This window comes from Larimichthys crocea, chromosome XV (genome assembly GCF_000972845.2).
Source record: "Larimichthys crocea isolate SSNF chromosome XV, L_crocea_2.0, whole genome shotgun sequence".
Classification (NCBI taxonomy): Eukaryota; Metazoa; Chordata; class Actinopteri; family Sciaenidae; genus Larimichthys; species Larimichthys crocea.
The window spans coordinates 14,962,449-14,977,417 of NC_040025.1; the positions used below are offsets into that span (position 1 = coordinate 14,962,449).

General features: G+C 41.6%; 1 protein-coding gene across 1 annotated transcript; it reads left to right on the plus strand.

The window, feature by feature from the left end:
* Positions 1-306: 306 nt before the first annotated feature.
* Positions 307-5,527, plus strand: LOC104931868 (potassium voltage-gated channel subfamily A member 3). Its single transcript, XM_027288517.1, has 2 exons — positions 307-3,575; positions 5,453-5,527. Exon 1 carries the CDS (start codon positions 632-634, stop codon positions 2,225-2,227), a length of 1,596 nt encoding a protein of 531 aa, XP_027144318.1. The 5' UTR covers positions 307-631; the 3' UTR covers positions 2,228-3,575; positions 5,453-5,527.
* The last annotated feature ends 9,442 nt before the right edge of the window (positions 5,528-14,969 follow it).

Below are 14,969 nucleotides of genomic sequence, written 5' to 3' on the forward strand. Positions count from 1 at the left end.
CATTTATTCCAAACATCATTTCTTCGTGCGTAATTAAGAAATCACCTTTACAATATTCTATTTTCAAACGCACTAAATCTGACCATGGCACGCCCAAATTCGCTCCTTGGATGAGCAAAAGATGTAACAAATGGTCGTGCGTAATGCTAGTGCGTCTTTTCAGGCTGTCCCGGAAAAAATTAGGCTCTGATATATTTATGAGTAGCCTATTTGAAATGTCCTATCTGTGGGCTATGACCTTGTTTAAAAAGAAGACTGATTGGACTCGCTTAGTGTGTGTGTGTGTGTGTGTGTGTGTGTGTGTGTGTGTGTGTGCCAAGACAGAGAGAGGGGCAGAGGGAGGCGGGCACGCCCAAACGATGGTGTTGAATGACGCCCGTCTGTTGCTTCTTGTGTTTATCGGTGCGTCCTGCGATTGGCGGAGGACAGGGAAAGGTACCCATCGCTGGCGCGCCGTGGGCGGGTGGAAGGCCTGTTTATAAACCCAGATCTTTCCTCGTGGGCGGGAACAGCAACAGTAGAGAGTGAAAGTGAAGCGAAGGAGGAGAGTGAGAGAGACGGTGGAGGAGACGAGGCTGCGGCGGCGGTGGTTGACCGGGGTTCGCAGAGGGGGCGAGGCGGACGCCCCTGTATGCGTATTCAGCCGCGCATGGACGACCACCTCAGCCTCCTGCAATCACCCCCGCCGAGCGTAACCAAAACCCGGGGCGACAATCTGGTGAACCACGGATACACAGAGACAGAGGCCGACGTGATGACGGTTGTGGCGTGTGACAACATGCTAGAAGAGTCGGCGGCTCTCCCGGGCCACCACTCTCTGGACCGATATGAACCGGACCACGAATGCTGCGAGAGGGTTGTCATCAACATCTCAGGGTTACGCTTCGAGACGCAGCTCAAGACTCTGTCCCAGTTTCCAGAGACGCTGCTGGGAGACCCCAAGAAGAGGATGAGGTACTTTGACCCCCTCAGGAACGAGTACTTTTTCGATCGGAACCGACCCAGCTTTGATGCCATTCTGTATTACTACCAGTCTGGTGGGCGCATCAGAAGACCCGTTAATGTGCCCATTGACATTTTCTCTGAGGAGATCCGGTTCTATGAACTGGGTGAGGAAGCTATGGAGAAGTTCAGGGAGGATGAGGGCTTTATAAAAGAGGAGGAGCGGCCGTTGCCAGAGAATGAATTTCAAAGACAGGTGTGGCTGCTTTTTGAATACCCAGAGAGCTCGGGTCCCGCACGGGGCATAGCGATAGTGTCTGTCCTGGTCATTCTCATCTCCATTGTCATCTTCTGCTTAGAGACATTGCCGGAGTTCAGGGACGACAACAGGGATCCGATCACCATTGCGCCTGTGATAAATGGCACGCTCCCATATTTCGTCAGCCCCTTCTCAGACCCGTTCTTTGTTGTGGAGACGTTGTGTATCATCTGGTTCTCCTTCGAGCTGCTGGTGCGCTTCTTTGCATGCCCGAGTAAAGCCACGTTCTCCAAAAACATCATGAACATTATTGACATTGTGGCCATCATCCCTTATTTCATCACCCTGGGCACAGAGCTGGCAGAGAGGCAGGGAAACGGACAGCAGGCCATGTCATTAGCCATCCTGCGCGTAATTAGGCTCGTTCGGGTGTTTCGCATCTTCAAACTCTCGCGTCACTCAAAGGGGCTTCAGATTTTAGGACAGACTCTGAAAGCCAGTATGCGTGAGCTTGGCCTGCTTATCTTCTTCCTCTTCATCGGTGTTATCCTCTTCTCCAGCGCTGTGTACTTTGCTGAGGCAGACGACCCAGATTCGGGGTTCAACAGCATCCCGGACGCTTTCTGGTGGGCTGTTGTCACCATGACTACTGTGGGTTATGGGGACATGCACCCCGTGACAATCGGGGGAAAGATTGTGGGGTCTCTGTGCGCCATCGCCGGTGTGTTGACCATTGCTTTGCCTGTACCCGTCATCGTCTCCAATTTCAACTACTTCTACCACAGAGAGACGGAGGGCGAGGAGCAGGCACAGTACCTGCACGTGGGGAGCTGTCAGCCTCTTGCAGACACAGAGGAGTTGAGGAAGACGCGCTCCTCATCCTCACTCAGCAAGAGCGAGTATATGGTGATAGAGGAGCACGGGATCAACAGCGCGTTCAAACAGCAGCCCAACTTTCCCACAACAACACAAAACAACTCGCAGAATTGTGTGAATATAAACAAAAAGATTTTCACCGACGTGTAGCAAATTTAATAGTCATGGCCCTGAACACAGGAGGGGGTGGTGTGTCAACACACAGCTGGTTCTGTCGTTGCGCACCAGCGTGTTGAAGCAGCGGTAGATCAGATGAAGAAAGGAAGGAATAAAGAGAGAGAGAGAGAGAGGAAACCCTGTCTGTTCAGACACGCTGCTTTGTGCTCCATTCAAAGAATCAGGATTTTTTTTTCATTTCAGTGAATCTGAATTCATAATTCATCTGAATTCATAATTCTGTTTGGTTCCATTCGCGCTTGGAGAGAAAGAGCTCCTTAAATTATCATTAGCCCTACTATTTCTTCTCTGAGCGAGGAGATTGACCTGTTGTGCATTGTGCAATAGCCAATATATCACCACAGCAGGTAGTAATAGAAGCTTTATAACTGTGAAAGATGAGTAGAAATGTATACTACTCGAAGGACACTCACATTGTATTAAACATGCGTTATGAGTCGTGATTCGTCAGTCATAGCCTATGTATAATATTCAGTCATTTAATTATGTGTGAGTGTTTAAACACATGTGATGTCTGAAAACACAGTTCTGCATATATTATTCAATTAGACCGTTCTGTGATATGCCTTTATTGTGCGTTAAAGTCTAGTCCAAATGCTACTGTCTTTAAAAAAAATAATCCCATATAATTCCTTGATATGAACTGTCCTGGTAGGCTATGTAATGCGTAAACGGCACCATATAAACACAGGGGCCAGCCGACTCTTAGTATCTCATTATCGGTGCGAGACCCACGTGAGAGAGGAAAACACAGCGCTCTTACAGACACACACACACACACACACACACACACACACAGCGATCAAAGATGGAGCGTGCTTCTCTTTGGATGCCTCAAATAGAGCCCGCTGTGATGCAGTCTCCATGGTGACGGTCGTTTCCTCGGTAACCCCGGTCACCGTTGCCATGGCATCCGTGTTTCCACAGTAACCTCCCAGATGGCTTGAAAGCTATATTAAAGATTCTCATCTAAATAGCTCGTCTTCGGTCTCTAATAAGACTGTTAAGTCATCACGCTTCGCGTGCGTAAAATACAAGCCCAAACATGCCCAGCGCCACTATCGCCAATCAACAAGCTCGCTCAATGACTTTAACATTGACACAAAAACAAATTGGAGTATGAAGGTCTGTTTACAAAACAACCCCCACGAACTGAAAATGAACCAGGCACCACTTAGAGAGGTGATAAGCTGGGAGAGGCAGAAGGAGAGGGAGCGCGTGAGGAATTATGAATGGACTGGGAGCACATTGTGTCTGGCTGTCTGGAGTGCGCTACTGCGGGCGCTCAGCAGAGGCTGCTGTTCTCCCACTGATGAACCTGGTAAGTTCTGAGGACTGTCTCTTTCTGAATTATCCAGTCCAGAATCAGAAAAAGGTTTATTATTATTACTAAGTAGGTTTTCACATACCGGGAATTTGTCTTAAATAAATAATTTACGTTAAAAAACAAGATAAAAATCAAGTATTAAACCCATAAACACTATATATATATATATATATATATATATATATATATAAGATATATATATAATATATATAGACAACATGTTCCTTAACCTTTAGCTAGTAGCCATGAAACCAGCATTTTTAACTGCTTGCAGATTTAAACACGTGTTTTATCAACTCAGGAAAGTCACATCACTCTAATCTAATCTACAGAGAACTGTACCACTGGTGTTACAGATAATCTCGTAATGTTAATACCATAATATAAATGAGGGATTTGGTCATAACTTGAATCAGTTCTTAATGCTTAGACTTCCATCAGCCTCAGTGTGTGTGCTTTCTAATTTTCATGTAATGGGCGTGTGGCTCCTGCAGTGTTCCCAGGTTGTCTTTAACCTTCAGCTGACTTTGCCCATGAAATGAATAAGGGCACCAACAGCACGCACCCACCCACCCACCCAGCTTGTCTCAGTGCTGCCTCCTGGTGGCATCAGCTTGTGCTTACAGAACAGGTGGCTCCCACCTACATTGTGACCTCTGTCTTCTTTTAACATTCATAGAGAAGAGGCGCAGAGGTCAAATAACTGTGAGATACTGCTGCTGGTTTGACAGTGGCATTGTTGAATGAATCCAAATGAAATTATTCATTTTATTATGCAGTAAATTATCACCCGCAAGCTTATTAAAAATGTATTTATATTGTCGACTCAGTGACACGGTATGAGCTTTTTCCTACACCATATTCTCGCCTTGCTGCGCTGCCAGCCCTGCAGATTTATGTTCAGTGTCTTCCCTCACTGTGATTACTCTTACTGAAACAGAGACAAGGGGGAGAAGGAAATCTAATTTTAAAAAGGCAGGATGGGGAGTCTATCAAGCAACCATGTTATGAATCTATTAAGTGTGGTTATGTGAGCGCATGTCTGCGGTAGTACACTAATAATATGTATACCTTTCCAGCCATGGTTGAGTGATAATTAGGGCAGTTTCATTAGCTGGCTTACCCTACAGGCAAAGTGGGCGGTTCCACAGAATGACCTCCTCATTGATTATTCCTTTCCATTTTGACCCCTGACCTTGACTTCATATTTTTTAAGTAAAACCTCTGTATCAGTCATCAGTTAAATGGCCTGCTCATTTCTCAGGTCACATAAAAGCTCCAGTGAAGGGAAACACTGGTGTATATTGATCAGTGAGCGAGATATATTACGGAGGAGACCGGAGCTACTTGTTTATCATCTAACTAGATTGGTGAGTCTGGAAGCTATTCTCATGGGCAAGAGTGGGATGGACTGTTCGAGACAAATACACAGACATAATACAGTACTCTACGATGCTCGTTGATATTTTCAATTCTTATTCTGCCTCTGCAGCTCAGTCCAGATTCACATTTGTTTCTGCTTCTATTTCTTCCAGTTTACTACACTTTAGACATTTAGTTGATGCTCTTACACAGGCTAAATTGCAGTAAGTGGGCTATTAGGATGTACATCTTCTTCCCCCAAAGACAGCTTAATGCCCTTCTTGTTACAGGATAGCCCTCTCCCATCCAAAAGATGCCTGCTCCTCTCTTCTCCTTATGATCTGACAGTGTTTACAGTTTGATTTTTGCATGAGCGGTAATGAGACAGCAGGGAAAAGAGGAGCATCCTCGCGTTGTTAATAACATCACTGAGCTGTGTGATGGGTCTGACTTGACTCTAATCATTTTCCCTTCCTCCTCTCTCCTCTCTGTCTCTCTCTCTCTCTTAGGTTGAAATTGTTCCATTTTTCTGCACATATCTCCTGGAACCATTGATTACCCCAATTAGACTGCCTCCCATTTAGGTAAATACACTGTATTTGATTAGGACAGTAAATACGACATAAGTGAACTAATATTCACTGATAATTACTTAGAAAGCTTGAAGTTGTAAAGATTACCTGATAACCTGCAGTCATTTCTTTTTTCATTTAGGAGCGCAATGACTCTGGTCTTCCTGTTGGGCCAAAGTTAAGAGCTGAGACAGAATTCCCACTGGATCAATTTTTCTTCCCCGACACTCCTCTTCCTGACCCGTGTCCTCAAACCTGGATTTCTAACATGCGGTGCCTAGCAGGTCTCCCCCGCTGGTGGATCACCACTCAATCCAAAATGCACCAAAATGCAAATGCAAGAATGAAAACCCTAACTTATTCCCAGTTTTGTAGCTGCAGTTTTCTGACTGCTCCTGTTCTGGAGTGAACACATTGTGAGTGAAACCATCACAAGATCAAAAGCGATTCAGGCAGTGACAGAATTCAGCTGGAACTGTGTTAAGGACTTGTGACATTTCACCATAACGCTTTCTATATAAAATCAAGGACAGATTCAGGAAACAGCCAGCAATTTTGCAAAGCACATTTCACTCCTGGACTTTCACACACGGACTTCTACATTCTGTGCTCATACTCTCATGTTTCTGGGTAATGATATTCATTACGGACAATAACTGACAAACAGCTTTTGCTTCAAGTCAAAAGTGGCAAAAAAAACAAAAAAAAAACGAGGCCAGCCATGATTTGCTAATATGAAACTGTGATACAAATCAAAGACTGTTAGCCATATGCCTTTCTTAGCTCTGTGTGCTCTGTATTGCTAGTATGTGAAACACACACATATGTACGTGTGCTGGTCGCAGCTTTTCCCCTGACAAGGAGAACAATAAAAGGCATGCACGTACACACAAACATGCATACAGACCTGTACACATGCCTATGAATGGCTCTCAGAGTGCACTAGTGTTTTTTTTTTTTTGGGGGGGGGTGGGTGGTGACAGGGCAGAATATTGTCAGGGGAAGGCTGTGTATCCCAGTATTTGTTCTGTGTTATTATGTGCTGTCTTAAACATGACCCATATAAAGAGATTATGTGTTCTGTATTTTTATTCGAGAGGGGTTACAGCCTGCTTTCACTCAATTACTGAGATAATGGTACTCATTTATGTCCGGGAGAATATCTCTGATCATTTAGTGACCTTATTACTTATCGTGTGTGCGTACAGTACATTTCTATTATGTCAAATATCACTGGAGACATTAGAAACATAATAACCATGTCTGCGTGGATGTGTTTGTACAATTAATCCATTTCTATCATTCACTCCATTGTGTTCTGTTTTAGTCTAAAGGAACTTATTCAACTTGTATTTAATCATTAAACAGGACAAAGTTGAAGTAAAGACAGAGCAAAACTAAAATAGTACAAATACAGTAGTGCAGTGGACAAAGTGATCACAATATAAACATGTGATAAAAAATTGTTTTAATGATTCAATGTTGCTCTAATTTCCTAAGTTAATTGGAGCATTAATATTGTTAAAATGCTGTTGATGCAGGAAATGTCAGATTAATAGTAACATGCAGAGCCTCGCACAGAGACAGTCGTTTAGAAGTGAAGAACCGTGTTTGGCTTGCAGCCCTTTAGATGGCTGGTTACAGAAAAACAGCAACACAACAGAAGTCTCCTCTGTAGTGCTGAACAGACAACAAGACTACAGGGTGACTGGGCTAGTCCTTTATGAAAGTATAATGCATCTACTCGCAAACATCACTGAAACAGGAGGATGATACCAAAAAATGAAAGACAGATTTAGGAAATGAAACATCAGAAGCACCAGGGATTTATACTAGGCTTGAAGCAAGAGATGGTGATTCACAGTTTTAAGAGAACATTATTGCCTACATGTGCTCTCTTAACTGCATGACTGGACCTTAAAGAGAACTGAACTGTGCGTGAGCCCAGTGGAAAACTTCGTATCATCTCTGTGCCGAGGAGGTAAATATTAACATTCTACCAGAGGATTGCAGCCATCACACTGTCATCCTGTGTATGAGCAAGTGTGCTTTATGGCTCCAGGGAGCCCACCAGCTTGCTAATAAGTCTGCCATCTCTCTAGCCTATTGTGTGTCCACGAGTATGTATCTGCTATTCTGTGAAGCATATTGGAAATGTAGTGGTGTTTATCAGTGTAATTATGGACAAATACCTGTTAAACCTGTTCTCTTTCTTTGGCTATTATATTTATTTAGCTACTTCTGGAACTAAACAGGTTAGTCAAAGATAAATAATAATGAGATCACAAAAACATCTATGATGTCATCAAGGCTTACCACCAGCCATGACACTACAGCAGGAAATCTCCATAGTAACAGAGGAGGGTTAATGGCCATATAGGACAGATTCATCCCTCTACAGGTGCAGTGAAGGGATCACCACTTAAGCTGCCTGTAGCCTTTAGTAGCAACTGTTGCGGTGTTTATGTGTACATGGCTTCTAGGAAGGACCAGCATTGGCAGTGTGTCATTTTAGTTGTTTTGTCCATATGCGTGCCTGTGTATGTGTGTGTGTGTGTCTGGCAGAAGATCAATGTAGGCAGATTAGGTCTCATCATGCAGGGACTCCACAGCAGGTCTAAGCAGAGTTCAGATAATGCCAACACAACCTATTCATGAGCCAATATCGGACTGTAGGCACAAACACAAGAGGATTACAGGGAAACACTCAGCTACAGTATGAAAACAGTGAACCAAAACAGTAAAGTCGTGGGCTGGTCAAAAGCTGAAACTCACATCATCACATTGTTTTTTACATTGTCAACTTTAATTAGAAAAATATCCTTTATCAACACTTTAAACTTTTTATTTTTAGCTCAGGTTCTAAAGCCATCTAAGGTAATTTTCTGATTTCATCACTTAACAATCTTTTAAAACTGTATTCAAACCACTGACAGTATATAATTAAGGGACAGAGCTTCTAGTGAAGTGAAGCCAAACATTTTATTCTTTCTAATGACTAGCAGGGAGCAGGGCACTTAGCTCTAAAAAGAATTTCAGTTGTATGGAAATTGCTCTACTTCTCACATGATTTATTATTTATTAGTAAACAGTTTGTTTATCAGTTTATGGTCTTAATTGTCGTTTGAAGTCTTTATGCAGCATTCTATTTATTTAGTAAATCATGGTATCAGGGTATGTTTTAGTGCGGGATTACTTTCACACTCCAAGAGCTCACAAAACTCACTTCAAAATATCACACCAGGCAGCTTTAATAAAAAATTATTAAGATTCTCTTTCGCCTCAAATGTTTTCAGAAACATATTTTAGTTTACAGTTCAGCTGTAACATGAGAAAGTTTGTGACCTGGCAGGCTGTCATTTTTTCTTGCTTGAAAACCAGTCACCAAGTCAAGAGTCAAAACCAAGCACCGCCCTATTCGCAGTAAATCATCAACCATCTCCACTTTCTCATCCTGGCTCCACACCAAGAAGAAGGCAAGAAGGCAATGTCCATAATTCCAAACTCAGTGCTTCAAAATGGTGGTCACAAACCAGTGGGTAATGTTACAGTGTCCAAAACAAGCACACAAATGATACAAAATTCCCAACCCACACATGACATAAAGCAATAGAAAACATTTATTTAACTTTCACACTGGCCACCTTCCCATTCTTTGTATCTTTCAGCTGAGTGATACTTCACAAGGAGAGCCACACAACTGGCAGCTGGCAAGGACGGTCGCTAAGGACGATGATGCTGTTGCTAGTGCTTCCACACCAAAATCAGATTATTTGCGGATGCCGATTGGCTGATCAGTTCCAGTACACAAATGCAGGTGACAGAGGGAAATTTTCCTTTCTAGACATATATATATATATATAAATAAAAGCATACAAAACAATAATCCAGTCATCTCAGTATGTGCTGTCAAAACAGACAGATAATGAAGAGGGTGATAGACAGACAGAGAGAGGAAGATGCTGCTCCACTCTACTGAATGACTCATCACTCTGTCACTGTGACCTTTATCTGCTACCCTTTCCACCTGTATTGTTCCGTCTCTTCCTCTCATTTTCATTTTCTGCAAACCTCTAACAACACTTCCCGCTGACTATGTTAGTCTCTTCACTTCCTCTCCTGCTCACCTTTCTGTCCTCCTATTTGATGGGGGAGATTTCCTTAATGTCACTGCACATTCAATCAACATTTGCCAAGTCCCATTGCCAACCCTCAGTATAAAGGAGATTTCTGTATAAAGCACACATATTCGGTCACAAATACCTAGTCCCGCAGTGTAGATATCACAAATATACGATACCAAAGTTTCCCCTATAAGCTAAACCACACCTCCAGAGTTAGGCCATTGATTTTTCCTTGTTTTTCGAAAGGCTGAAAAAAAAAAACAGAAAGTGAAACCACATCCAGAATCAATAGTAGAGTACTCTATTCCGACAGTAAGGACATATCTCATAGTGAAAGTGGTGATCATCATCAGCCTTGCTGCTCTCAACAGGCAGGTAGAGAACTTTCAAGGTCAATCTCTAAATATAGAGGGACCCCAGAGGGAGACATGCAGGGAGAGAGAGAAGTGATGGGAAAAATGTGGAAAAAAGAAGGATAAAGGGTCAAAATAAGCTAAAGTGGTAATCGTGTTTCTTGGCTGGATTTCATAGAGGAGAATGCCTGTTGTGAAGAGCTATTTTGAGGCCTACATGCCATAATTAATTTGAAAATGAAGGACGATTTCCTTACAGTGAAATGAAAGGTTAGGTGGCATGTGGAGTTGTCAATTTAAACAGACAACTCCACATGCACAAAGCAACCAATGTTCTTCTCTATTAGAGTTTCTTGTCTTGTAGCTGCAAAGAAATGACAGTGTGACTTTGTCTGAACGTGTATTTTAGTGTGTGCACGTGTTCTGGTGGTGTGCCAGCACAGCAGCTTATTACATCTGTGTGTGTGTGTGTGTGGTGTAGCTTTTAAGTGAGTGATCACCTGCTGCAGCACCAGCAGAGGTCACACAGGACGAAGCTCCTCCCCCACAGTCCGCTGTCATAAGTTGGATCAACACCCTCTTCTCCCCTTCACTCTGTTTCTTACTCCCCCTGCTCCTCCCTCTCTCACTTCTTCATGTTCTGCTGCATAGAAAAGGGTGGAGATTGTTCAGTCTGCTGACTCATACACAGATACACAAATACGCTGATCATCTCACCATATTATCTCAGATAAACTATTTGTGTGGGACTGAATTGGAATTGTTCTCTCAGTAAATTAATTGAATGTGCTTTGATCATTAAAATAATAAGCTCTGTGCACATTATGGAGTTCTGGGTTCCTGTGGTCCCAGTCATCAGTATTCCATCTACAAAAATATTGGTTTTCTTACCCACAGCTCAGACATTTCTGTGTAAGCATTTTGGGGCTCCCCCTCAGCCCCGGTCCCAACTCAAAATCATCAAATTTAATCAAAAATATGGCTTATGCAGTGAAAGGTGCTCAGATGTGTTTACAGCAGCCATATGGGGTCATTAGTTGAAAAGTATTCTTAAGTTTCTCTTTGAGGTTCCATCTGGTCTGCTTGGCTGAACACAAAACAGAATCAATGGTCCCATTCTAAGACCTGGCACAGTCTGAAGGTGAGAGGGAACTGGAGACAGAATTGGGGATCTAAAATGGTTGGGGGGTTAATGGCTTTCAAAACTCTCAACTGTCAACTGTGTGCCAGTAAAAAATAGTAAAAACTAATCAAGACAACTGCACCGCCAAACTGTGTCTGGAGTCATAAGAAGCATCTTCTTTCAATGATTTCTCAGCAGATTTATGGACATTTATTCTCATTTATTATTTATCAGAGTATAATGGTATCGTCAGAAACCGAAAGTCACACTGTATCTAAAAATATGTGTATCACGGCTGTGTGTTCAGATTTGAGGTTTGATTTTAGACAAACTGTGGTGGTCAGGTCAAGTATCTTCTCATTTCTCTTCAACTAAAACTGGAAAACTGGAAAAGGAAAAGGACTTACACTCAGTGTCCCCAGTGCAATATAACTGTCATAAAATATAGACAACTGTACACAGTAATTTGCACTTACTTTACTTATGTTCAAAAAATAGTGAGTTGACAAGTTTGCTAACAGCCAAACATTAAGCAAGTGCAACAACACATGATATAACAGCCAGCTGATATTTCTTACAAGACCAACAGCGAGAAGCCCAGCTCGGCATCTGACGTTCAGCCTTTTCATTAATGAAGCTCTCACCAATGGTTAAAAGTCAGAGCCAAATCTTCTTGCCTCTCACCCGGTCACTCTCTTTTTCTCCTCTTAGCTTCTTCGGTCTCTTCGCATCTACCATGCTTTGCCTCCGCTGAGTCCGGTAACATTGCCTTCTCATCTGGTTCTGGTGCCCATTCAGTGTCATCCCTGTCTTGGGCTTGAAAACCTCTTCTTGTTCTAGGAGGTCCAAAAGGCCTGTGGTACCAGTATAAACACTTCCCTGGTGCTCTGAACTCACAGTCTGGGGAACACAGGTACTAACTGTTCCTAACTGAGCTAACATTAGCTACTTACTAAATTAGATAGTTCACAACAGTTTGTTTTTCTGTCATTTAGGAAACTGTTGAGGTGACTCAGCCAAACGAAATCAGAGGAAAACATTTGCTCCATGAAGTGTGATCCAGCTTCACCAAAATAAGTGAAATAGCGTTTTTCGCGGAGGGGGTTTACCCATTGACAAGTTATTGTTGCAAGAGATTTAGGATCTGTTATTTTATTGTAGAAAAGATGTTTTCAGAGAGGCCAAACAGACACATAGACAGCTACTGGAGGAAACCTTTAAAGCAAACAACCTCAAAAGCCTCTGGGACACTATGATGAGAATGACAGGAATGTCCTCTGTGCATAAACTTATTGTGACAGACAATAAACTTGCATTTGCAAATTAACTTAATGGTTTCTTCTTTTGTTTTGACTACTGACAACTCTTAGAAACACGCAGATCTACTTAAAACCATTACACCCACTAGACAGCTGCCTCTGGTGACAATTCACAACAAGTGTCTTTATATAAATACCTCGGTGTTATAATTGATGCCACTTCATCATGGACTCCTTTTTACAAGAAAATACAGCAGTACATTTTATTTCTCCGTCAACGGAGATCTTTTGGAGCCAGTAGTCAGATTATTTTACTGTTAAATCAGTGTGTAATTTATTGTTATAGTCGAATAGGTCCAAGCCTCAAGTATGACACACACTCTAAATTTGTGAAAATAGTCTGAATAAATTTATTCCCAAACAGAAATATGTATAACCAAATCCACATTTAACATGCTTAACTTAGACTCGCTTAAAGTATAGACCCTTTCAAAATAACTCTTAAATGTGTCCCATTTTTTCAGAACACTTATTCACATATCAAACCAAAAAAATAAATGATGCACCCCTCACTTTTTGTGGTATCACACTGAGTTCAGTTCATTATCCTTAGTCCTTGTTTACGCCCTGCTCTGATGCACATTGTTTCAGTCCAGTCAGGCCCTAAATATATTTTCAGTCTTATCTTTATCCGAGTGGAGAATTCAGCGTCTTCATGCGTCTTCTGAACTGGTCCTTGTTGAGGCTCCGGCTCACTGAAAATAACCAGATGTAGATATATATATATAGTTTTCAGTTGTCCTTTATCTCTCTTGTTACTAATTCAAATATTCACAAAACTAGAACACAAAGTTTGTCAGCAACTAGTAAAATAAAACAAACATTTCTGCAGCAATAAAAGTCATATTAAAAATCTCTTACACACAGTAATGTCTACAGTGATATATTACATTGCTGTTTAGTGCAGAAAAAGAAAACACACTCACTCGTCAAAACATGTCATATCCTGGTCCTCTGTAACTTTCTCCTGAACCACAAAATACAAAAACAATCTAAGTCTGTCCTAAACAAATTCAACATCCACTTTGAGGAAGTAAAACAACGTTTTCTTCTCACTAGCTTATGCGCCGGACGCTTTCCTGGACTTTCGCTCTCCCTGCTTCACCTTTGACCTCAGGTATCTACCTGCAGACTTCAGCGCCCCTTATGGGACATTTTGAAAACGCCAGTATTAAACTCACAATTTAATTAGACAGTAAATGAGTCTCACAAGTGTTTAGTGTCACTGTGTACTGCTGTACAGCCTATCTATGAAACTGAAAAACAAATCCAAATCTGTGTCAATATCATTGGCCAACCTGTGGCACACTCCTTTCAAGCAACTCAGAACAAGAGCACGCTCAGTCTTGCCAACAGTATCTCTTCTGACTATCAGTTTCTGCCAACAGGCTGAATATTTCTTTTATATTCATTATATTATGTTGCCAAATCCAAATCTGTATGCTGCCAACGCATCAGTGATTTAGCCTCTTTAGGGAACAGCTGTTGTTTCTGGGTTTCCAGTGTAATAGACGTTATATCATGACACCTTCCATATAGAGCAGGTTTAGACCGTGTACTTTATAATATAATTTACAGAGTGACAGCACTTTCCGCCATGGATAAGCACTTGGCGACAGTGGCAAGGAAAAACTTACTTTAAGAGGCACAAACCTCCATCTTTGAGTATAAGGTATATCCAGAAAATTGAGAAAGAATGGAGAGAAAGACACATTTCTGTTCATTTCTATAAACAGATTAAAAAGATCTAATAAAAAGCTAAATTCCTGCCAGGCAGTAGAATAATTGCATTTCGACCAATTCATTCAGACTCTTTTGATCTTTACATGGGCTGTTGCAACCAAAGTCCACTCAAATGTGACATGGTTAATACTTCTCGCACTACAAACGGAAATCAGTTCAGTGCCTATAGATTCTGTATTCATATTCAGATCTCAATTTATAGAGATTAGCAGAAATAAACCTTGAGATTGGTGTGCTGATAATTGAGATTTGAATATACGGAATAAAATGTGTTATGCATATACAAATATTATAAGATCAGATCAGATAAGATTTAATGATCCCACACCAAGAACATTCACAGTAGCTCATTTACAGAGGATTGTCATCAACAGTTATGAATGTTTAAATTGAATGTATCGTATGGGTAATTGTATTGTGTATATTTCTTAAAACTGCCCAGTGGATGCAAAACGAATTTCAGTATGAACTAACAATAAAGTTGTATTGTGTCACATTAATTGCTTCCATGAACAGTGTGTCACAGCTACTGTTACTGCTCCAACTGCTGAAAGCATTGGTAAGAGGGCCAAATCACCAGGAAAAACAGCAGTTACTAAATTCCTGTTGTTTCTCAGAAAAGCAGTAATATACCCGTCCATTTCACTTCCCTTAGTGTCTTTGACTCTGATGCCTCACAGTTTAAAAGTGTAGATGAGTAGTGTAGATAGATGGATAGATAGATGTGAGATAGAGCAATAATGTCATAATACCTCAAATCTCTTGTTTATAAGCATGTGTTCATTTTGGCAA